Raw genomic sequence first — 26,956 nt, forward strand, 5'->3', positions numbered from 1 at the left:
AGGAGTCAAAAAATATCCCGTGCTTCATGAAGCTTCATTTAGTAAATATTTTGCGCACCCCCAACTCTCTGCCACGACTATAAATAGCACCATTTGTCTATAAAATTGCTCTGAGTATACCTCTGCAGAGGAGGTAATATCACTTGTACCTCCTCATAACAAGAATTTCGCTGCCACCTACTGCAGTGCATGTGTGATTACACTTTATATTAGGCCAAAAAACAAAACAAAAAATGTGTTGTCTGGGGTCACATGCGCACCAACACTGGCATCGCACCACGCCCCCTATTTGAGAAGAAATGCTGTACTGTCATAAATACGAGGACTCAAATTGACATTGAATTTTTACTTGAAAGTACGATGCAGCCAAAAATCTTTTTTTTTTTTTCAGAATTTTTGTTGAATTTAGAAATACAGTTTGGCATTCTCTGCAGCAGTTGATGTCAAGATGGTTTTGTGGCTACCATTTATTTTATTTTATTTTTTTTTCCTGTGGGAGATGGTCCAAATGGCTCTTTGAGTATTTAAGCTTGCCGACCTCGGGACTAGTCCAATCATTTTTGCTATCTTTGTGTATTGACTATTCAGGCTTTTGTCATGCATTCTGATGCCTGGATGAAAGCCCAAGCATTTCAAGTACCCATTAACCCTCTGACAAAAATAGTGATGTTTGTCAAAATTGAAAATGATACAATTTCATTTGTTCCAGATCTCAAGTAAAGTTAAACAACCAAAATGTTAGAATCGTAAGACCAGTCTTGCAAACATACAGCAAACAGAATCAACAACAACAAAAATAATATTAATCCAAGAGGATACACATTTATTCAGCACAACTTTAAATATAGTTATTATTAGATACGTACTGTATATGATGCCAGAGGGGAACAGAACAACAGTCGCCCTGTACGTGAACCAGTTGACTATTTGCTATTTCAATCACATTGTGTTTCCAACAACATCACAGTTTAATGAGCATGAGCAATGAGGTGCACTTGAGCCAAGCAAAACTGTTGAACAGAGCGATTTTGGCATATTGTTTTCTGATGTCCCACATCTCAGCTTAATTGCCCAACAATGAAATAAAAACTTCCTTTGTTTGTAAAAGGCCAAGTGTTTCTGCATAAAGTCCCATCTGTCATTTCCAGGCAAAAACGCAACAACATTGTCTTCCTTTCTGCAACAAGGCTGGTGTTGGTATCTGTTTTGCCAACTAATAAACCAGCTGCTGTGCCTGAGAATCAGGGAAATATCTCCATCAGGTTTGATTAAATGTTGGCAAGCGATGAGAATGGAGACAGAAAAGAGTGAAAGACATAGCATAACAGAGAGAGAAATAAATGACAAGAGGACTAATGCAGCATAAAAAGCCAATTTCCTGAACCTCTGAAACCCCCTCCTGCTTGGGAACAATTACTGTGGATGGGGAGATCGTTATGACTAAACACGCCGGTGCCTGACAATGGAGATAAACTTTGGGGAGAGAGCTGACAGTACGTCGTGTTTGTTGCGGATTATGATAGCGGCTTTGCTGGAGCTGGCCAGTGCCTGAAGTAAGAAGGCAGAGAATCAGAGGCAATGAAACAGTCCACAACAGAATTTACTACCCAGCGTACGCCAGCTATCACTCAGCCAGTGTCAAGCATAGTTTATCCAAAAAGAAAAATAACACAAACATCCTCAAATGTCTGCAGGATGATATCTTAAGTAGACAAATACTGTGTGATATTCACAAGCTTGTCATTGATGTCCGCATGCTTCTGTTACCATATGAATTCTTAAATTAATCTCCAAACATCATCCATCCCATTATCTACCGCTTACCGAGGTCTGGTCGCGCGGGCAGTAGGGATGTAACGATATCCAAACATCACGATACGATAATATTGACAATATTGTGCTTTTGTACATAACAGCAATGCATATAAACCACCTACAATATCTAATAACAATACTGAGGCACTTACTTGGTAATACAAGCACACATTGATCGCTTCACAAGCAAATTAGGTTCCCCTTCATCTGACAATTAGCATAGATTTTAAACATAGAAGGCCAAAACATCCCTAATGAAAATTAAATTGCACTAATAAAGTAGCCACTAGAGGGTGCTAGAACTGCACAAATGGAAATCAACCTGACTTTTTTTTTAACAGATGTGTTCCTTTTAAATATTGTGGACATAACGACGACGATATTGTGGCAGTTTTAATATCGCGATATCACGATATTGCCCTTATTGTTACATCCCTAGCGGGCAGCAGCTTTAGGAGGGATGCCCAAACTTCCCTCTCATCAGCCACTTCAACCAGCTCCTCTGGCGGGATGCCAAGGCCTCCCCAGGCCAGCCGAGAGATAGTCTCTCCAGTGTATCCTGGGTCGTCCTCCCGCCGATGGGACATGCCCGGAACACCTCTCCAGGGAGGCGTCCAAGATGCATTTGAACTAGAAGCCCAAGCCACCTTAACTGGCTCCTCTCAATGTACAGAAGCTGTGGTTCGACTCCCTCCAGGATGACCGAGCTTCTCACCCTATCTCTAAGGTAGAGTCGGGACACCCTGCGGAGGAAACACCACCATTTTGGGCGCTTGTATCCAGGATCTTGTTCTTTCGGTCACGACCCACAGCTCGTGACCGGCCATTGGTGAGGGTTGGAACATAGATCGACCGGTAAATCGAGAGCTTCGCCTTTCGACTCTGTTCCTTCTTCAACACAATGGACCGATACAGAGTCCGCATCACTGCAGATGCTGTACCGATCGGCCTGTTGATCTCCCGCTCCATCCTGCTCTCACTCGTGAACAAGACTCCAAGATACTTGAACTCCTCCAGTTGTAGCAGGATCTACTGATTTTCATCCCAACCGCTTCAACTCGGCTGTGAATCGCTTCAGTGAGAGTTGTAGATCGCGACTTGAAGAAGCCAACACATCGTCTGCATAAAGCAGAGATGCAATGTTGAGGCCACCAAACCAGACCCCCTCAATGCCTCGGCTATGCCTAGAAATTCTGTCCATAAAAGTTATGAACAGAATAGTTGACGGGAAGGGGAAGGGAAACCTTGGCGGAGTCCAAACTTCACTGGAAACGAATCCAACTTACTGGCAGCAATGCGGACCAATCTCGGACACTGGTCGTACGGGGACCGAACAGCCCGTCTCAGAGATCGACAAACCCTGAGCATGGACTCCCCGAGGGACACAGTCGAACGCCTTCTCCAAGTCCACAAAGCACATGTGGACTGGGGGGGACCTTAACATATGTCAAACGTGCCAGGAAGACCACATGCCATATGTTGCTTAAACCAAAGTCTAAAAGATCTCAACATTGTGTGGAAGTTTTTCAAATGGACAGGCAGAGACATGCTGAATGTAAGCTATGTCCGGGTGCACCAGGTAGCCTCGAAGGACCACATAAATAGCCCACGGGCCTGTTCTAAAAATGGCTCACCAAGGATGGGATATTGAAAAGGTAAACACTGGCAGAGCTGTATAGAAATGTTGCATGTTAATTATTTTGAGAAATCATTAACATAATGAGTGCCTTTGCGTAAATGACTATCCTTAATTATTAATAACAATTTAAAATGTGATTAAAGATCATTTGAGCAGTTGTTTATCTCAACAGTGTGCATGAAACAAGTAGCCCTTCACACAGACCAGTAGCCAAGAAGTAGTCCTCGGTTTCAAAAAGGTTGGCGAGCCTTGTTGTACATTATTGCACAATAAACGAATGACAAGACTGGCAAGCACTTAACGGCATTGTTAATAATGTGATAATTAATAATGATAATTTGTTGGCCCAAACAGTCACAGCCTGAACCTCGTCAGAATCACTCAGTCAATAAATTATGCTTATTTGAGGACCAGAACAAATGTTGAGAGGAGAACACGGCTTGAAAAAGTAACTGCATTTTTGTTATTCTGTCTGATTTGACACCTAACTTTAACAGTTGTGTCCAAATGGCAGTTTAAATAATAAGCTAATAGTATTTTCACAGCAGAAAGGGACAATTATGGAAATAAAGTGAAACATCCACCTGACAGCGGAAAAGTAAATGCCAGGCTGGATTACCTTGCACTTTGAAAAACACATTTGTGAAATCTGACAGTTTCACAATAACACTATAAAATGGAGGAAAACTGTATTTACCAACTATTTTAACCAAATTGTTCCACAGTATGAAAACAGAACAAATGAGTCAATGACATATTCATCACAAGTTACAGACTATCAAAATATTCATGTATGTCCTGAGCGACTTGTGTTTTCTCGGCTAGAACCCAACTTGGCCACAATGAACGCATGGTGCATTATTTGTATATGGTAACTTGGGACACCTGGCATGACACTTAAAGGGATCATTCGGGTTTTTTAACATGAATCTCTATTTCATCCTCACCTCCAGTGTGTGCGATCAGCACTGACTTACCCCTGACAGCGTTCTGTGAACACGAGTTCTGGTCCGGTGTTGGAAGAGAGGAAAATAGTCCAGCAAGCTGGCTGGGGTCACGGAAATAAAAGCGTTTTTCTTCTAAAAACAATTTGTGTTCAAAAGAGTGATACATTTGCATCAGTAAACTCCTTTTCTGAAAAAAAAAGTCAGACGCCATTTCCGCCAGGCACTACTTTTCTGTTTGTTCGTATCACTGCGCGGCGCATCGCATGCAGCTGATAGATGCGCACTAATCTACAAGTTGTTTGTCTTTTCGAAGGCGGAAGGATCAGCTGTCTGCAGCGCGTCGATTAGCTGTCTACAGGGCGACACGCAGTGATACGAACGAACAGAAACGTAGTGCCCGGCGGTAATGGCGTCTGACTTTTTTCAGAAAGTGAAAGTGTGCAAATGTATCACTCTTTTGAACACAAATTGTTTTTAGAAGGAAAACGCTTTGTTTCCATGACCCCAGCCAGCTTGCCGGACTATTTTCCTCTCGTCCAACACCGGACCAGAACTCGTGTCACAGAACGCTGCCAGGGGTAAGTCAGTGCTGATCGCACACACTGGAGGTGAGGATGAAATAGAGATTCGTGTCAAAAAATCCGAACGATCCCTTTAAGGCCAGAAACCCCAAGATGACCTTTGGCTTTTTATTCCTATGAATAAAGATTTATTCATGCATTAACTATAGACGTTTTATCATTTACAAGCCCGATACATTGTACCCACCTAGGCTCATGTGGTGCTCTACATTTAAAAAAAAATAAAAATGTGAGCGACACTTGTTGAAAAGATTATACACCATCCACCTTTTCTGTTTCCACTGAACAGCTGTGCAGTCTGTGGTTTTGCCCAAGAGAAAACAAATATTATCCACCTCCAACCTAGTCTCCCAAACTCCGTTTTTTTTTTGTATTATTATTATTATTATTATTATTATTATTATTTCCTGGCAGCAGAATAAGCGCACAACCATTCACGATTTCACCTCTACTCTGATAAAGGTTATCTTGGCAATTTAGTTCCGGTGATATCGCATTATGGAGAGTTATGAGGCGGAAATCAAATTTTGCTCGTACAGACTTGGAGGAGAGGAGATGAAAGCTGTATGGGACTGCACAGTAATGATATGGTCGGGGCTAGTTCAGACGCGTGTGTATGTGTGCGTGCATGAGTGTGTGCCATTCTGCCTGAGTACACTGCCAGCACCAGCTATTTCACTATAGTGCATTTTCAAAATTGCCTCATCTCACTGCAAGCTGATCTTGCACATGGAAAATTGCGTAAGGGTTTGCAAATAAGTCTCAGGACTGCTAATTGGGCTTTACAGCAAAATGCCACCAGTTTTGGGCAGCCACTTTGTTTTTGGACTCAAATTCTTCAAGATATAAAGAAAATGTAGTTTGTGTAGGTTTCATTCATGGGAAAAGAGGCCATTTTTATGTTCTGAGGTTGGATCCCAAAACGCAGACACAAATAAGATTTTAACTAGTTATTCACATAACATCGAGTGGCGTAGAACAAACTTGACAAGACGAGAAACGATGAGAATGCATCGAGAATCACGAGACGCCAAGCCCCCTTGGGCTGCGGAGATGCGCCGAGGAACCGAGGTAATAATCCGACAAACACACACTTCTCGGTTTGGCTTACATAGACAGTGAATTGATCAGATTGGTTGTGGCTAGATATGTGGGTAACAGGACTGACATGGAATTATCTGATTGGCTGTTGACCCGATAAAGAGATGAAAGATTCCTGACATCACATAGCTCATGACATCACATATCTTAAAACCAGTTGAAACTAGATGCCGATTACATCAGTTCAAAACAGACACTTAACAAACTTAACCCTGGCGTGACCCAGTCATGACATTTTTGACACTTTAGTGCACCTACTGGGTTTAGTTAGTTTACCTACACTGCAAGTTTTAATTATTTTGCTCAACGTAAATTGCAACCAATCTCGATCATTGTTGAATGCTCTTCATTTGACTGTTTTGTATTTATGGCATAAGTCTTTTTCATGCATATATTTCCTGAAATTACGGCTTCTCTGGCTGTGTCTTTGAAATGCAAGAGATTTACTGTAGTCCTTGACATTATCCACAATACAGTACAAGTTATTTCAAGTGACAAACAGATAACCTGCAGGGAATAATTCATCTCATGGTTAATACCTCTTTTCAAACTAGGATTTTCCTATCTTCATCCTTTTTTTGCTTAATAAGGAGGATATTGTTCAGAAGCAGAGGAGTGCGGTAACTTTTGAGGGGGTTAAATATTCCCCATTCAAGCAGAGCAAGAGCTCATGTGGAGGGCAATGAACAAGAAGAGCGCTTTGACAAGTGCACATCAGAGGGACCAGACAATAGATGGCGAACAAATGAGGCACGTTTCACTAAATCCATTTGTATGCCGTCTCTGCGTTTAATTCACACCACAGTCTTCTCTTCAAACAAAGTTAACCAACAAGATGAGGCATAACTCATTTGATCATATTTCAATTGGATTTCCCAATCGCACCAACAATGAGACAATATTGAAAGGCACTAGAGCCAAATTAAATCATTTTCACCAAATGCGCTCATTTGAATATGAAGCACACAATAATTAATTAATTGTCATTTAGCGTCAGCGGTCACCCCAATGAATAGCCACGTTCTCTCCACTCAGACAAAAGAGATGCCTGGACGAGGCTCACTCAGTACCCGTATCACGACTTGCAGCGCATTAGCAACTATTATGTGGCTCCCTTTTCTCCTCTCTGGTTCTGCCCCAGCAGAGCGAGCCACTGAGAGCTGCATGCTTTCTGTGTGGTGCAAGGGAGAGCCTGCCATGAAAAAGAGTGCAGTTCGTGTTCAAAGCTGTCAACTCCACAAGGTTGCACAATACGTTTCAGGGGTTTTACACAAATGCTATATTTACCATTCAGGTTCAAATAAATGGATGACTATTTTATGTAGAATGTTTATTTTCACGGTCTGGTCTCAAAATTAGGGATAGACCGATTATCGGCCGATTATCGGCATCGGCCATTTTTTGAATCTGTAGGCCGATAAAGGTAACTGAGCAGTGAACACTTGCTAACGTAGCGAATTTGGGGGTTTTCATCAGGATGTGTAAGATGTTCGCAGTCAGTTTTTATTTGTTGTAAACACATTTTGGAACATATTCAGACAATTTTTCACCGCAAACATCTTTTTGAAATGTTTTTACAAACCCTAACAAAAACCCCAAATGAGCTACATTCGCATGAATTTGTCAATCAGGAAGATGCAGGGAAATTTGCATTTATGGATCTATTTAAATTTCCACTTTATGAAAACTAGGAACTCCCTACACCAGGGGTGGCAAACTGCGGTCCTCGAGGGCCGGTGTCCTGCAGGTTTTGCAGATTTCCCTACTCGAAGTGCAGCTGATTCCAATTAACAGGCTCGTTATCAGGTTTCTGCAGAGCTTGCTGATGAGCTGATCATGAATCAGCTGTGTTGAAGAAGGGAAATATCCAAAACCAGCAGGACTGCGGCCCTCGAGGACCGGATCTCGCCACCCCTGCCCTACACTTTTTATAAAAGTAAATAAATAAATAAATTATGTTGAAATTTTACAAAACTTTACTGACAGTAGAAATCTTTTATAAATAAATAAAACAAGAATAATAAATAAAAATAAATAAAATGATGAAAAAAAATACCAGCTATATAAATATATAAAATAAAAGTAAATAAAATAAATCAAAATAAATCAAGAAATTGTGTTGAAATCTTAGAAAACTTGATTGACAGTAGAAATCTTTAAGGATCTATTTACTTGCTTTATTATTATTATTATTATTATTATTATTATTTTAATTTAGCTTAACACATGCTAATGACCCCTGGAAGCTCCCTGCAATTTTATTTATTATATATATATATATATATATATATATATATATATATATATATATATATATATATATATATATTTTTATTTTTTTTTTATTTTTATTTTTTTAAACAAATCTGTTGTGAATATCGGCTTGAAATATCGGTTATCGGCCTCCTTGACTACTAATAATCTGTATCGGTATCGGCTTTGAAAAAATCATATCGGTCTATCACTAGTCAAAATATTTCAGCATTTGACGTATGCAAATGATAGCGAATAATTATGAGGAGAGATTTGTCTCAAAATTATTCACATACAAATTTGGGATTGTCACCTGTTTTTGAGATCCACAAATACATCCATAATTTTTCAGCTCCACAAACATTTTCGCGATTTTCACGTGTTTTTCAGCTCCACAAATATATTCAAATTTTCATGTTTTTATTTTAAGTCAGGAAACAAAATTGTTCCCCTTGACCTTGTTTTGCCTTCACTCAAAAGACATTAGTCGACACTAGTAGTGTTATTGGCATGCACGTCCGTGTTACTTCTTGTTTATCATCTGAGCCACATTTTGAGAAGTACGGTCAGTAAAGTGTTCTGTGATATACTGTACCTCCTACGACTCTTTCTCTTCAGCTTCTCAATAACGTAGTTTTCACTGCTCACTATGAATCATGACAACATCGCAAGTGGATGTTTCCCGAAACTGGTCAGGAGGAAGAACTAGGAAACGGTCGTAAATAGAAACAAACATATCTTACCCGAGGCTGTTATTTGTCTAAAAGTTGGTTCTTCAGATGACAAGAAGTACTGGTATTTTTGAAAGCAAGTCTTTTGGCGCACATGGACATGTTTACAACGCTCAGTAATGTAAAGTAGCATCACCTCAGTACTTTAATTCCTTTTGGATTACACCAAAAACACATACGTTAATGAAGACAAAATAGAAATAAACATTGCGACAATATACATGTACATTTGTGTAAAGTATATATTTGTATACAGTGGACTGTCGTGTATAACTGACACACATTGAAATGTGTCCATAGATAGAAGGATGGATGGGTGGGTGGGTGGTTTTGGTAGATAGGTAGGTAGATAGATAGATAGATAGATAGAACAGCGATATCGGCAAACTTCCCTCAATATTGTGATAATTATTACAAGGTTCATATTGTGGTTAATATTGTATTGTGATGTTTGGATATCATTACATCCCACATGTCAACCGCGAAATGATACTTTTGTCCGTGCTGCAAGTTTAGCCATTTTTCTAACCCTGTTGATAAATTGGTGGGTGATTTGTACGGAAGGTGGAACTTGCGTTAACGGTGTAACGGGCTCACAGTTAGCTCTCCCATAGCAGAACACCACAGGAATCAAACCAATCACTTTTGCTTTCCTCCGTGATGCTTTTGAACTGGCCACAAATCACAGCCAGTGTCTCCACCTCCCTTTGTCAGTAGGTAGACCCGTTTGCTCACGACTGCGCAATTTGAATAATGCTTGAGCATTGTGACAATTTATCCTCTTGCTGCAATGAGGACTCTGTCCATGTGGAAATTGTAATAATTTGAAATAATCCCCATTTAAAAAAAAAAAAAAATGCACCTTGTAATCTGATTACATGTTTAGTTGCTGTAACTGTAACCGAATACATTCTGTGGGCTATACATAATGCCAGTACATGTATCCCGTTACTCCTGAATGAGTTAATTACAACTAAAGTCTTTTTATTTTTGTCCTCAGGATCAATAAAAACTGTTTCACAGCAATATATTTTATACAATCACACCAGAAATGAATCAGACATTCTGAAAACTTGCGTGACCAAGAAATATGGCATACCGATCACCATGAGAGGGTTGTGTTCCTGTCACGTGAAATTCATATTATTCAGTTGGATGGTGAATATAGCCACCTGATTTTGACCTGTCCGCATCATTGAGACAGACTGGCTTTATTGTGACTCATCTGCTGAGAGGTCTTTGTTCATTATCCAGAGGTGCTAACATGTTGCTATTCTGTGCAATACGTGTTTAGACAGATAGTCATGGTCTGTGTTCCTCAAAAGTTCTGACGTTCGGGATTTGAATCACAGCTCTGGCCTTCTTGTTTGAAGTTTGCATGTTTCCACAGGGTACTCTAACTTCGACGCAGATTATTATTATTTTTTTAATGCATATGTGGTTTATTAAAGACTAATGTATTGTCCATAGGTGTGAATACCTGTGTGTCTATTGTGCTCACTGGGATTTGTTTAAATGCAACAGAAAATGGATGGTACAGATTAAGATTTTAATATGACAGCAACAATATATACTATATTCATCTATACTTTTATTGTACATACAGTGTCCCCTTCTACTCAGCATTTTTCCCTGTTTGGGGTCACCATTATACAAAGTCGATACAAACAGTATATTATGTTGTAATTAATTATCTTCCACATTAAAATCACTAATTTGTGTTCACCTATCTGTTGAGATCCATTGCATTGACATACAGTATAACCATAATCATCCTAACTGTCACTGTTCAATTACAATATTGGTACAGGCAGTTAGGAGATAAAGGGGGACATAAATTATGTAAAGTGGCAGATGGCATTTGTATTTGATGATTAGATACAATTAACTAGCAGGTGCCAAATAACAGAAGATAATTTATTGTGACCTCCTATTGTTAATCCAGTGATATGAATAATACTCAATTCTTCCTCCTGTGCTGCTCAGAAGCTTCTGCTTGCTTGGGAGTATTTTGCACCATGGCTATGGAAATTTGTATCCAGTCATTTGTAAGGTCAGAGGTGGAGGACATTGGATTCAGCAGCCTGGCTCACAATCTCTGCTCTCATCCACCTTCGAGGTGTTTCACATGGTCAGTCCGGCCAACCCTTTATGGGCATTGCTGTGTCTACTGTCTACAACAGAAAGGGACCTTTTACAAGATGACTGATCCCTCTGTGAAACAGGTCAACTGCCAAGGATGAGCAGAGAGCTCCACAATTGCTGCTTGTCAAAGGGTGACAGCACATTTACAAAAGTGTTCATGAATACACGTGAGCGAAGCGTTCACGAGTGCTTGCTTTATTCAACTGGCTTTCGGCTCCATCTTGTAACCCAGCAACAGGGCTTTCCAGAGTTACTAGCCCTCCCTCCTTGCAGCCCTGGCCAAGTGGTTAGGAGCAATTCCATTTTCTGCCACCGTGTGGACTCTGGTACAAGACCATCCACCCCCAACATCCCTCAGACGCATGCTGTGATGTCCTTGAGTAAGACACTGATGCCTGAACTGTTCACGGATTTAGTGATGGACAAATGAAGCTTCATGAAGCACTTGTGACTTGACTCCTCTAGATGGCACCCTTGGCTTAAAGATGCAGTGGCAATTTTATAAATTTTCATTAGAATAGATTTTATCTTTAAAAATGGAGCACCTGTAATGGAGTTTTAAAAAAAAGAGGTCACAAGTTAGTGATGGGCATTACAGTTCTTTTAGGTGAACTGAATCACTAGAATCAGTTCATTTAAAAGAACCGTTCAAAAGATTCGTTCACCGAATCGTTCAACCACGTGGCAACACATTCACCCACTGACATGTTCACTTTCTGATCCGTTCGTGAACCGGAAATGGCAACACGTTCACACACTAACTCGTTCACTCACTGATCCGTTCACGTCTCGCGAACGGGAAGCTGACTCAGTGACTCGTTCCTGAACGCCAATAGTGAGGCTGCATGTGTAGTAAAATCCCGCCCACGTCTGACGCTAGCTTCTGATTGGTCGTTCGCGAAGACTGACGGCATGAGCGTGGCTGCTCTCAAATGAACTGAGAGAAGAACGAATCACTTCAAGAAGTGACCCGTTCGCTCACGTTCACTGAAAAGATTCGTTCTAAAGAACGAATCGGTCGTGACCGACACAACACTATCGCAAGTGCTTCATGAAGCTTCATTTTCCCATCACTCCCTGCTACTTAACAGGAGCTTAACAGCATCAGACTTCCTTACCTATCTATCGTGTAAACTGAAGTGCACCACGTTCAGCTGTCATGTTTCGGGATCTTAAAGTAACTTGACCAAAAATGGTCACAGCATGAAGAGGGAATAGCTGACAGGGGTGAATTCACACTCACCCACAGGATCATCCCAGGCGAAGCAGCAACAGCACATGAGTCAGTGAGAGATGACGAGATGCACTGTGAGATGGCGTCGTCTGTTTGACAATAGAGACGCAGTTCATCTCCCAAAGCAGCATGGGGTCTTCGTCTTCATTTCAATTTGATTTCTTTTTTTACTTTTTCAGTGTGCAGGGGCCTTTCCTGTGGGCTCAGCAGGAGTGGAATTTGCTGGTAGAGATCCCTGGAAAATTAAAAAATAATAATAATAAAATGTAAATAAATAAAAAAGAGAGAGAGAGAGAGAGGCCATTGCTAGTGGCGCATGACAACAACTTTTGGAGATGATGTAACACTGCCATCAATGATACATGAAAGCGCCACAGTTGAGTGCTGTCTTAGCAAATAAACAAGGGTCACCTGCACGCTTTGTCTTGAATTTGTTTTGCCACAGACAGATATTAATTGCAATTACCAATTACCATTTTTATCTATCATTTATTTTGATGTACTATAGCCTAACCCTCGAGGTGCAACTGAGGTTGTTGCTAAACAAGTGCAAAAAAAATAGTTTCACTTTCTATACGAGTCCCAAGCAAACGTCTCCTAAAATGTAAAAAGCCAATAAACAAAAGTTGTATCCTTGAGTCTGGGAAGGACATTGCTGGGATTTGGCAGGGGAGCCCCCAAAACAAGAGAGAGCAGCATCTGCTCTGGCAGATAACATTCAGCATTTACTGGTTCGGAAAGAAGCACCATGGAGACATGCCACAAATGTATACTTTGCAGCCTTATTGAATGCCTCAACCCAGACAGCAAATCCCAGCACTTCACAAGGGGAAAAGATCCGAAAAGGCACCAGTGGTCCCTAGTGGCCAAATTGGGAATGGCAGTTCAGTAAAAAATCAAAACAAAACAATGAAGGGGACAAAACGCCTTGTGCAAATTTCCTCTGTAGCAGTCTCCAGATAGGTTCTGCATGTGCCAGTGTTGAGGTACAACTGATCACATTTCAAAGTGCACATACGAAACAGCCAACCTACACTCCCCCCTCAACACTCTTTGGGTTTTTCCAGTCATTTAGATAGACAAATTGTGTTTTTTAATGTAGCGACACATTTCTCCTGCCTTTCCGGTAATACTTTTCAGGAAAAACAAAACAAAAACAAAAGAAACATCACAGCACAGTGAACACCGGAGTTGGCATGGAGACGTTAATCAATCAATCAATCAACTTTATTTATATAGCACCTTTCATACATTCAAAATGCAACTCAAAGTGCTGGACATCCATAATACAATAAAAGGTGTAAAATAAATAAATAAAATAAAATGTGATCGTACCCACAGACACACCCAAAACCCAACCGACACATGAAAACCACAATATGGTGGGGCACAGAAGTACCCTGTAAGGAAAGGCACCCAGGAGGAGTTCATCCAAAGTGAGATGGATGAAGACCAGCCATCCCTCTCACCATGAAGGCTCCCCCATGAGGAAACACTTGAGCTAAAAAATTAATAACTACCAAATAAAAACATTTAAACACTAAAAGAAAACAGTTAAACACTATAGAAAAAAAATAAATAGGTGAGGTGTCCATTGTTTCTCAAGGTTGTATAAAAATATGTATCTAAGCACAACACATACAACACTTTATTTTGCCAGACAAATACTCATGCTGCATGAACGCGTGCTAATAATACTCAAGTGTGCATTAAAGATTGACCTTCAGGATAGTAAAATACAATTTATGGAACAATGCATTTCTATCTGTGTTCAAGCAGCATGCTTTTCCCAAATATTATTGTGGTGTGGCCCAGCTGTAGGCCATAAAGAAGAAAGATAACAGGGAACAGTTGGCAATTGAGGTGAAAAACCAGAGGGGAAATAAAGGGAGGCACTGAGCGCTTCCTGATTCGATTCCAAATTAATTAAAGTGACTCTAGAAGTTGGTGAAAGTGACCTCAGCCTGGAGAGTGGCGCTATAACATTTTTAATTACACTGAGCAGGAATAAACAAACACTTGGGAATAAACAAAAAGGATAAAAAATTAATAAACATTTTGTACGCTTTAATAGTAGGGCAAAATTCCTTTTGGGAGTCACACTGCAGTATTTTATTCCTTTCCTCACACTTGCACGTGTTAAATATACTGACTGATTACACTATTGAGTGGTCTTGTCAAGGCTTATCCATAGGAGGGCACTGTTTCATGCCAATTCACAGCATAGGGAGCAGGAGATGTATTGATTTGACAATTTATTGCATTGACTGGTGGAGACGTGGGTCAGTGGCAACATTACCTCGGAATACAGCTGAAAACTACATAGGTACTATTCACAAATAGGAGTGATAATTAATTGGATTTCATGTGATTTTTTATGTAATTATTATTATTATCATTATTATTATTATTATCTGCGATTGGCTGGCAACCAGTCCAGGGTGTACCCCGGGGGGTGCTGGATCCTATCTCAGCTGGCTCCGGGCAGTAGGGCGGGGTACACCCTGGTCGCCTGCCAATCGCAGTGAACTATGACTATTGATGATCTATTTCTTTCCATTTTTATTTTCATATCTTGTAATGTGTTTATATGTTCAATCAATAAATCAATCAATCATACTGTTCACTGTTTGATATAATGAGATGAAGACAACACATGACGATAGTTGATCAATAGTACCTTGCCATTGTGCAACTTCAAACAGGATGTTCGCAAAGGGGGCCAGAGCCGAGTGTCATCATTAGGTTGCAACAGAGAAACTTGGAGTCACAGAAAGGCATAGACGTGAATATCCTTGGACATCAATTTCTTGATCAATCACCTGTTGTTAATTTCCATGTTACAGAAGAGAAAGTTGTGCACAAACTATTGAAACGTGAACAGTTGGACATGAGCATAAAAGGTTTAGCAAAGGTCAAAGTTCACCTTTAAGGGTTATACTGCAATTTATTAGTGCTGTCAAACAGTTAAATTTATTTCAACTAATTAATCACATTGTTTTTGTAATTAATCGCAATTAATCACATTTTCTACTTCTACTAGTACTTTTTTCTTCAGCTTGTAAGAAATAGCCTCCAGTATTTACTTAAGTACAATATTGCAATTAATTGTTGGGTGTTTCACATCCTTGGTCGGGAAGGGGCAAACTGATAAAAACAGCTTGTTTATCTTTATGTGTGTACCATTTTGTATGTGTGTATCTTCAGGCACTGTGATGTCACATTCAGTTGACAGCAAGTAACAAAATGGCCACCTTGGATGGATTTTGCTGCTTAATTCAAATTCCACAAACACAATATAGTATTAATCAGAATGCTGCATTTAGACTAGTGGGTTGCATTGAACATATCGATTAATTGATTAATTAATACAGATGGAGGCTATGTGAAGTGGACGGACAATATGTCAAGTTGTAGTTATGTACGCAAACCCTGAAAATTCAACTCACTTCATAGTAAATGGCCAGTGATGCAAGTCCAAACGGCCCGTCACAACACAAAATAAAATGGTCAAATTAGCTACTAAAATACGGAGCCCCTAAGGTGACATGGTAGGAAAAAAAAAAAACTTTGCGTTCTCTCGCAAAGAAACACAAAGATTGCGTGCCCTCGCAAAAAACTTTGCGAGAGAACGCAATTGTTTTGCGAGGGAACGCAAAGTTGTTCTTTTCGCCTACCATGTCACCTTAGCTGCGCCGTAAACACTTCCGGGTCATCTTCCATGTGAACAAAAGCTACGAGGATGGAACGTTTGTAAACATGAAACAAAACCGTGGGAAAGCTTTCCTAAAGCGAGTAGGATGGAGATTGTATTTTCCCACTGCTTTGTTTACACGTCACTTTTGTTCACATGGAAGATGATCCGGAAGTGTTTACGGCGCAGCGAAGGTGACATGGTAGGAGAAAAAAACAACTTTGCGTTCCCTCGCAAAACAACTTTGCTTTCTCTCGCAGTTGTTTTGCGAGGGAACGCAAAGTTTTTTGCGAGGGCACGCAATCTTTGCGTTCAATCTTTGCGAGGGAACGCAAAATGTTTTGTGAGGGAACGCAAAGTTTTTTGTTTTTCTACCATGTCACCTTAGGGGAGCCGTACTAAAATCATTTGTGCCCGTAATTTTACTTTTCAGCAGATCCTTCCAATGGTGTAATGGCAGCTATACGCTTTTACTTTTTTATATATTGTATTTTATTTTTATTTAATTGTGAAAATAAATGGGGTTTTTTTAAAAAATAAATAAAAAAAATCAAGTCACTAAGTAGCGTAATGTAAGTAGCGATAATAAAGGAGATGGAGCCGCTACAACGGATACGGACCACTTGCAGTCTGATGATGCCACCATTGTCCTGGCCCCTGACAAGTGACCAACAGGGCTCGGATCGATCCAACTGCCTGCGGAGTGCGAGCGAGTGTGAGCCGCCCGCCAGCCAATGACCGAGCACCGGATGCGAGATATCCGCTGGAACAACAGGCGCCCTGTCCTGCATGTCCCCCCCACCACCACAACCACCTCCCCCCTCCTCCCCCACCATATAGACGCCATTTACAGCCCTAATCCAAAACCTCGTCTCCGGACAGCGCGAGGGGGAAAGCAACTCACGAGGGATAACTTAATACTTATCACAGCTTCTTGGATTGACCCAACGAAACTTTTTGGAGCAGCTTTGTGACTTGCATTTACTTTTTGTCCGTTTCCATAAAACAAAGTGGAGTCAGCTAGTACAGTATTTTTTTTTTCTCTCTCTCTCTCTTCATGAGGCGTATATGGAACTTGTCCTCCCGGTGCCTATCTAGTGCGCATGCGCCAAACATGGGGTAAACAGTGCCGTTTTGGTGGGGTTTTTGGACAAACTATCTTGACAACTTAAACGGAGATTAAAGTGTAGAAAGCCCGGTAAGTTAACATCATCAATCTGGCTCTTAGTAACGTGTAATGATATTTAATGACTCTGGATTTGAGATAAACATCATGTTTCGATAAACTCGCATACGTACTTCCATGACATCGACTGCTTTCAACCGCGTCACTAATCTCTGTCTTGTTTGTTTTTGCAACTCGCAACTTCCTAAGTAAAACACGTAAGTGTGTTTCGTTTATGGGGAGGTGCGAGACGTCAGACGCACACTGCATCCCCCCCACCTGAATAATAACAAACAAGAAAACCTTCTGATACAACACATTTCCTATGGGCGTATCGTAGACGAATGCTCGTGCCATCTGTTTGCCAGTCATGTCAGTTGCCACTGTGGCCTGCGTGCATGCAGTGCACAGGAGAAGAATGGTGGCCGAATGAAACCCCACCCACATCCTGTTCCCCTCATGAGTGAACTAGTGGGCCTTCTTTGCAGCCTCCAAATCACTGCTCCCACAAAGTTACAGTTTAGTTTCATACAGTTCAGTTGTTTAATACAGTTGCTTTGTTTTGGGGATGTCCTTCATTGTTGAACTTTGTTGGATAAAAAAAATAAATAATATGGTGGGGAGCAGAGTGGCCCAGGATGGCGTTGCACCAGGGCTCGTGTTGCTATAGCGCCATCAGAAATCTGTGTAGCCCTCAGGACCCCGCACCGAGATTCTCATTTGATATTCTAAAATACACTCAACAAAAATATAAACCCAACACTTGTTTTTGCTCCCATGTTTTAATGAGATTAACTCAAAGATAAAACTTCTTCCACATACAAAACATCACTATTTCTCTCAAATGTTGTTCACAAACCAGTCTAACTATGTGATAGTGAGCACTTCTCCTTTGCCGAGATAATCCATCCCACCTCACAAGTGTGCCATATCAAGATGATGATTGATTAGACTAGGGATGTTCGATACCACTTTTTTTCAGACCGATACGATACTCAGACCCTCAGTACTCACCGATACCGATACCAACTGCCGATACCAGTAGTACATTTTGCCAAATTTAAAAAAAAAGTCACTAAAAGATATTTTTAAACAAATATATTTCCTTTAATTTTGACAACAACAAAAAAACAGCACAGTCACTCTTCAATATTCTTAACGCTCAAAATAAAACACAAAAATGCTCTTTTAGTTTAAGATTAGGGATAGACCGATAATCGGCCGGGCCGATTTTCGGTGCCGATATTTGGCATTTTGACAAATATCGGCATCGGCCATTTTTTTAATCTGAAGGCCGATAAAGCTCACTGAGCAGGGGATACTTGCGTACGTAGCGAATTTGGGGTTTTCATCAGGATTTGTAAGATGTTCGCAGTCAGTTTTTATTTGTCGTAAACACATTTGGAACATATTCACACAATTTTTCACCGCGAAAATCTTTTTGAAACGTTTTTCCGAACCCTAATAAAAACCCCAAATGAGCTACATTCGCATGAATTTGTTACTCTGTGAGAAATTATATATAGTTTAAAAGAATCCCCCCCCCCCCATTTTACTGCAAATGAATATCGGCTTGAAATATCGGTTATCGGCCTACTTGATTACAAATAATCTGTATCGGTATCGGCCTTGGAAAAACCACATCGGTCCATCACTATTTAAGATGAACAATTTTGAAGTATTTCCAAACCGGTGAAGTTTTGGTGAAAAACTGCTGCAAGCTAACGCCAGTTACAGGCAAGGAGGACTCGCTTAACGTCTTCCCCCTCTGCCATCGGTCACTTGTACTCGTATGCGTCACGAGTACTCGAGTACTTGGAAAAGGGCTGGTATCGGCCCGATACCGATACCTGGTATCAGTACTCGCCCATCCCTAGAGGTGTGCCGTAGACTGCCCACATTAAAAGGTCATTCTGAAAGGTGAAGTTTTGTTTTATTTTGACGTTTTGAGGGGATGCTGTCAAATAGCTGCGTAATTGCAGAGTAACGTGCACTATGCAAACAAGTTAAACAACAGCAAAAACATGACATTTTCTTAACATTATTTGTTAAGTGTCCACTCACATTATCACCTCCTTATCTTATCACAAAACATGACACAAAATAGATACATATTAAATCCAGTTTGACACAGTTGTGTTGTCTGACCACACTATTTATCACTTTTGCCCGCTTCAGCATCTGTTATCATTTGCAATTTTACATGGCATCATTTGCTCATGTACTTTTATATAAGTGATTTGTCTCTCTTGCAGGATTTCAAATGTGTCCCATGCCAGCTCGAGTGGCGCTTCAATCCCACGATGGATCCCAGAAATCCGATCTCCAGCGACGGGGGAGGGGGACACCGCGGGCGGTCATCACCTGACGATGTGAGGCCGCAGCCGAGGCCTCACGATGGCGCGCTGGCATTGGATCACGTGAGGATAACTGGGAGCCGCAATGAGTACACAGAAGGACCCGCGGTTGCCCGAAGGACCTCACGGAAGAGTGACCCGGTTCCGTCACAATTTCCCGCCATTCAACAGGACACCCGGGAAGAGAGGCCCGGTGATGTTCAGGACCTGCACGCAAACGTGATGCGGCCCCCCGGCGCGGAGGACACTCAGACCCTCGGCGTCACGGCACTCGCTGACCAGATCGTCAGTGCCCAGCCCGCGCAAACGGCGCCAATTTCAAACGGAAAAGCGCCGAAACCGTTGGCGGCCGCCGCCCACCGCAAGTGCGAGCGCTGCGGCCGGTGCCGCTGCGCCGAATGCAGACGGCCTCGGGCGCTGCCCTCCTGCTGGGTGTGCGGCAGGCGTTGCGTGTGCTCGCTGGAGCACGCGGTGGAGTGTTGCACGTGCGTGTGCTGCGTCAAGGGGCTGTTCTACCACTGCTCCAGCGACGACGAGGACACGTGCGCCGACAAGCCCTTCTCTTGCACGCAGGCGCACTGCTGCGCCCGCTGGACCGCCGTGACCCTCCTGGCCGTCATCTTCCCGTGCCTGCTGTGCTACCTTCCAGCGAGAGGATGCGTCGCCGCGTGCCAGAGGTGCTATGACCGAGCGACGCGGCCCGGCTGCCGGTGCACGAACTCGACCCGCTGCCAGCCCGTGAGCAAGCCGGTTTAGAACGCGCGTGCGAGAGTCGTTACGTTTACATGCAAAAGTTAATCGGGTTACTCACCATAATTGGGTTTCGACATGCACTGGGTTCATTTGAGCTTTGCACTTCTTGCAATAATTGAGGGAAATTTGACCTTGGGGTGAAATTTCAGGATGAAAAAAACTGCACTCTAACCTTCACAGGTGAACTTCATTTGTCCTTTTCTAAACTCATCTCATCTTGTACATGGCGTAATTTATGATCGTTAGATTTTTTGTTGTTGTTGTTGAACAAAACAGGTCTCTCTTGACTCTTGTGGTCATGGTGTCGCTCAAAGGTAGAGAAAAATACAATACTTTAATTTTGCACATTTTATAACGGTCCTCGTGGAAATTGTTATAAGACAAATGAGTCAAAGTGTTCACATGAAGTGGCAGCATGTGTCAAGAACAATGAAATATGACCTACAAAAGTTAACTTATTACACTAAGTAAAAATATATTACAAATTTGTTTGTGAAGTTATGTTGCAGTTGTAGCAGACTATGCAAGGTCATAAGAACAGAACAATAATTGATATAAAGTAAATAATACATAAAGTTTGATTAAATAGGAATAATACTGTGCTTGATGTGGATGGTCTTCACATTCACATTTACTTTTTGTACTGAGTAACGAGAGGCACCATTGAAGATTGTTTACCAGTGCCTTTTTTTTTTTTTTTTTTTTTTGAAGGGGGGTCATGGATAAACAAAAAATATGGATGTATACTTTTTTTTTTTCTTTAATAGTGCCAAAAAAACAACAACAAAAGGTGATGTTTCACAGATGTTCTGGCACTTTTCACCCTAAAAACAGTTGGGTCAAAAATAACCCGTCCCATATTGGGTCAAACAAGAACCAATCTAACCTTTTGGTTTTTTTTGTTGTTGTTTTTTTTTAACCCAAAAGGTTTGGTCAATTGAATAACCCACAAAACACCCTAATTATTATTATTCTTATTAATTTTTTATTCTTTTTATTTTATTATTTTATTTCATTTATTTTTTTGCACAAAACAACCCATTTAAAAATGTTTTGCAGGTTATTCATTTGACCCAACCTTTTAGGTTACATGAACAACTTAAAAAGATTGGTCAGTCACTCTTTAACGCAATTTGCCTTGTTTTGGACCCAAATATTTTTAGCTTGTCTGGCTGTGATCCTCTCTAAAAACGGCTTAAAAAAAATTTATCCAACTTTTTTTTTTTTTTTTTTGGGGGGGGGGGGGGGGGGGGTCTACATTCCTGTTTCCCTTACACCAAAATACTTTTTTAAGAATATTGACTACTTTAATAAGATGTTGAACAAATGAATTTCCTTGTCAGTCCAAACACGGCCCCCACACAGCTTCCACTGGTCCTCTGAATTGTTATCGTTACAGTCAACTATTGTGTATACGTACGTGCAAAAAGTAGATGTTAACATTAAGTCATGAGAAGAGGAATTTGGTTCCCAATCAAATAATGTAGGTTAATCCACCTAATAAAATGTCAAACTCGGTCAGATGAAGGTGTTTACACATGCGACTTAAAACTGCGGCGTCAATCTTTGCATGTAAACGTAGGGAGTGAGTGGATGTAGTTGAAGTGGCCGTATAAGACCTTCTCCATGCCTTGAACTACCTGCCGGCACCGTACCTGCATGACAGCATTTTGAGTCCGTACTTGAAAGTAAAACCAAAACACGCACTCCACTCTTCTGCAGGCCATTTTTGTGCCTTGCAAAACTTGTTTTTCCCGCTCACAAGGAAGTTGTATGTTTTCAACGATGTTTGTGTGTGTCTTGAGCAGGATTACACATGAACTGTGTCGAGGGGTGGGGAAGAGCCAATTTCATGTCGCTGTGAATCCAGATACAAGTTAGGATAGAGGATTTATTGTATTTTTATTTTTTTGCCTTGAATTCCCATGGTCTGCTGCGTGAAGCTTGTTGGCAAATACACAGTAGGTTGCCAAGGGATCTATGAAGGTGTACAATTTGGTGCTGATCCAAAATGTAGTGACGGACAAATGAAGCTTCATGAAGCGCTTTTGTATTTTTTTATTTTTTTATTTATTTATTTTTAACTTCCCTAGATGGTGCTCTTGGTTTAAAGATAAAGGCTAGTGCAGTGGAAATTAATTCAATTTCAGCAGTGCACTGCCGCGTTAAACAAAGATCGCCATCTAGAGGAGTAAAAAAAAAAAAAAAAAAAACTACATATATATATCACAAGTGCTTCATGAAGCTTCATTTGTCCATCACGACCAAAATGGTATTTTTGGGGCTTGGCGGAGGTCTGGAGGACTGGACCCAACTTGGTGGTACTGTAGTTTAAACTTCATTGACTTAAGTCTCAGAACAGAAGTCTAATAACTAACTTTGTGTGCATTAGTGAGATGCTTTATTTTTGTACATAGAATACTCCAGTTCCAACTGTGACAACTGCTTTTTACGTTCACTGGAATGTAGATTTCATCACTTGTCATTTCGGGTCAGATGCTTCAGAATAAATCATCAGTTTGTACAATTGTGCAGTGACCTATATAACTTTATTTTCTAATTTCAACATTTCTTAGTGTGAATTTAAAAAGTATATATTTATTTGAAGGTTTATTGTTTTATAATGCAAAGTATTTATTTTTGTCAGTGCTGGAGACTAGCTGAGTTTCAGTGAAAATGCAACTATATTAACATTTAAAATAAAATAACCTTGAAGTCTGAAAGAGTCTGTCATTTTTTTATTTTTTTTATGCTAATAAGCCTTGCTCAATCTGCTGACAAAATCTGCTTCTTTTCTGTGCTTTTCAATGCTTATATCAAAGGTTTGTTCTGGAATTCCTGGGTTTTGAATGTCCCTGCTGGCCAAACAAGCACGTGACACTTGTTGACAGCACACAGTTGTGTTGCAGCACGGTTTGCATTCAGCATCTTGATTGACACTCTGAGGTGCAACTTGCTCTCACTTGTTTGCTTTTCATCCACAGCCTTTCTGATTGACATGGGGGCGCGGACGGGGGGGGGGGTTTGACATGATTATCAACTCTCACCTATTCTGCAGTGCAGGGTGATAGAAAGGGGCCAAATCCCATTAGAGGGAGAAAAGAGAGACTTGTCCTTGTGTTTGGTCTTTATCTCGCCAACCACAGGCCTCCCTGCAACCATTGTCACTTCTATGAATGAAGACGGGGCTTATGTTAGGAATGAAGAGTGCTAAGGGTTAACAGCACCACTTTCAATGACAAAGACCGAAAAGTTTTGCCCCGTTTTTAGCAAACCCTGCATTCATCCTGGTTTGAATAATGGGTAATAAATTAGTTTATTTAGCTACCCGCTTATGTTAGAAATTTTGTATTTTATATATATATATATATATATATATATATATATATATATATATTAGGGGTGTGAAGTGCCTAGTTCCTGACGATTCGATTCGCATCACGATTCATAGGTTACGATTCGATTCGATACCGATTAATCCCAATATGAATGTATAAGTTGATTGTTGTAATTGTATATTTATTTATTTATTTATTTTTACAAAATAATCAGTAAACTTGTACATGTACACTGTAAGATTTGTTTGAAAATCTATTGTTTATTTATCTGAAACTTCAAGTCAAGTCAATTCAAGTCATCATCCATGCTTAAGGTTTGAACCCTAACCCTAAATAACATGTTTTGTTGAATATTTTTCCATCAAAAATGAATGTTTAAAAATCGATTCGGCCGCCTATTGGATCGATTCGAGAATTGCACGCTGTAATATCGCGATATATTGCCGAATCGATTTTTTTAACACCCCTAATATATATATATATATATATATATATATATATATATATATATATATGTATATTTCTCTGATATTTTTCTTAGTATTTTTCTAACCAAGCTTATTTCTGTTTTCATTAAAATTTAACAATAAATAAATAAAGCACCTTTGCTTGTTTGTGCTAAAATGCCTCTGTGTGAGGACCCTTTGTTGGTTTTAGATGCAACGTCCCCCGCTGACTACGGCAGTTGTTGGACATGGCAGCTTATTGAACCTGCTCACCAGGGCAGAACACAGCACAGGAAGACATGAAGGAAGCTAAGTTTTTCTTCATGGCTGCTTTGTGCGCGTGTGTGTGTGTGATGTCCGATGCTTTAAGCAATTAAACAGCAGCGCTTAGAAAGAATTGCGTCATTGACGCCCGCCACCCTGTGACAGCGGAGGTGCAACTTCAAAGATTATTCAGTTCAAGGTGAAACCAAATAACCAAAGGTCAATTTTCACTGTGTGCACAAAAGTGAACACCCAGCAGTAGGCCAGATGTGCACTCCACAAAAAGCAGATGCAACAATTCTGTTTTTTTTCCTGAGCTGAACTCATATATAAAGGAAAAGCCGATTTGTTTTGTGTACAGACCCGAACATGGGCTGTGCATCATCACACTGCAACATAAGTTGAATGTATAGTGGATGAATGGCACAACTGATCAATTTGATGCAAAGGAAATAGTAAGGCAAATGGTGGTCATTTATACTTACTAGTTCCCTTTTTACGGTCTGTTAAATTCACTCCCAGCCATTTTCACAGAAGCAATCCCGTTCGCTCCCGGCTGTTTTACTGGATTTTGACTGATTTTGCAAGGCCCACAGAATATTGTGTTTTATGGCTATAAAAGCATGGAACCTATCAAAAGAAAGATTAAAGTCTCTTCTTTCACCAGGAAAAAAAGTATGTTTCTATCTGTTTCCGTTTTGCAGCAATTAGCATTAGAAGTGAGCTAAGTTACATCAGTTTTGACAAATCTATTTAAAATTGTAAGTAATTTAGCTTTTTTTTTTTTTTCTAGATGGCCCTGGTTGATCTCCTTTGCTCTGCTGCCACCTGCTGGCCGTTTGTGTAATAACTACCATTTCTGAAACCGTTCTTTGCATTTGAGAGGCTGCATCAAAGCCTTCTGTATGCTCTAGCATAAAAAATAAATAAATAAATAAATAAAAAGTATAAATACGTCTTTGGGACACTTAGAACATTTAAAAAAAAAACGTATTTACACGTTATTGGGAGCAGATGAGTTAAGGTCAGGAAGTCCAGTGATCGACTCAGCCCAAGGAAGAGCAGGCAAATGTGGGATTCTTGCTTTACTATTTCCCCATCTTGCTGCCCTGAGATTTGATCGATAGTGTGCCCTGCAAAGGCAGCATCCAGCGCCTTTAATTAACAGTGCTCTCTCATCTCTGTATTCAACTAGGGCTTCTGGTTCAGGTAGATAGTGATGGACTTTTTGTTGGAGACATCATCAATGCATTTTGAGATGAATCCCAGGATGGATAAAATGTCTTCAACCACAACTTCTCCTTCTTGAAAGTGTTTCCATGAACATTTGCCAGTTTGCATGTGCACAGAGAAGCACACTCACCGTCTGTGGGCTTGGATCGTATCCCCATTGATTTATAGGGTGGGTCCAGTCGTATGGCGATAAGGCCAGAGAAGATATGCACCTCATATGTTCATGTATGTATGCCACGTTGCTATAGTGACAAGCTGGTGAAAACTTGGGAGTGGTTAAAATCACCTGAAATCTTGTAAAATGCTTCTGATTGCATGGATTGCGTTAGTGGTGTCATGACGCTCCTGTAGCACCTCGTTAGCGTTAGCATTCAGACTAGAGTAATAATCATGAGGCAAATAGAATGGCTGGCGTCTAACAGTCAAATTCTATTCAGGACTCAAACCATTCAGATTTGCACACCAGTAGTAGAATTTTAAAACAATTCTAAAGCTGACTGGGTAGTGAAGAAAGAAGTTAGTGGCGAGACAGCCAAGCAAAGCACACATACGTCATTGGGATATTTTCAGAAAACAACTTCCTGTGGTTGGCATGCGTTCAACGACCCTGCAGAAAGAGGCCAGTACATATCAAATTCTCAGAAATACACATATTGGATTACCAAAGCTGTTGACATGATTTTGTCCAAAGCTTTGGCTATTTTTATTTGTTAATCCCTCAAGGGGGAAATTCATCTGAAACTCTGCTGAAGAGCAAAGTTAGAGTGAAAGGGGCACATTGACAATGCTGCACATCCTTTGCTGGGGTCACAGTGCCTTGCTTAAGGGCAGACGACAGGAGGCAGACTAGCTTTTCCTCAGTTCTGTCCGCAGAGGGATTTGACAAGTGACACAGCCCAAGGCGTTATATGCCACGGAGGAGGCGGGACTTCCCGGGTGTCACACATCAGCTTCGTTTCCGGGTTCCGGTTTTGCGACGTGTGGGCCGCGCCCCAGTACTTGCACTTCCGCCTTTGTGCCTGTCAAGACTCTATCGGTGGCCCTGCACGATCGGTGACGCGCATGCGCGGAAGATCCCGCCATCTTGGATAGCCAACTACGGCAACCACACTACAGGTGAACAAACACCTTTTTATGCATATGCCAAAGTGCGCGTTCACAACAACGCGATACAACATGAAAAACAAACATATAGATTATTGATACGTTTGAAAGTAACTAAGTAATTTTATTCCTATAAAATGAACACTTTACTTTTGA

At 40.7% G+C, this 26,956-nt stretch overlaps 1 protein-coding gene across 4 annotated transcripts in view; it reads left to right on the forward strand.

The window, feature by feature from the left end:
• spry2 (sprouty RTK signaling antagonist 2) overlaps positions 1 to 21,613 on the forward strand; it is a 55,857-nt gene extending 34,244 nt beyond the window's left edge. For 3 of the 4 annotated variants that reach the window (XM_077512431.1, XM_077512434.1, XM_077512433.1), the window contains one exon: positions 19,561 to 21,613. In XM_077512431.1, coding sequence (XP_077368557.1) covers positions 19,561 to 20,418 — 858 coding nt within the window. In that variant the 3' untranslated portion in view covers positions 20,419 to 21,613. Of the gene's footprint in view, positions 1 to 16,988; positions 17,339 to 19,560 lie in introns of those variants that run through there. The other variant, XM_077512432.1, reaches the window with a different exon arrangement.
• The last annotated feature ends 5,343 nt before the right edge of the window (positions 21,614 to 26,956 follow it).

The sequence above is a fragment of the Festucalex cinctus genome, chromosome 2 (assembly GCF_051991245.1).
Source record: "Festucalex cinctus isolate MCC-2025b chromosome 2, RoL_Fcin_1.0, whole genome shotgun sequence".
Lineage (NCBI taxonomy): Eukaryota > Metazoa > Chordata > Actinopteri > Syngnathiformes > Syngnathidae > Festucalex > Festucalex cinctus.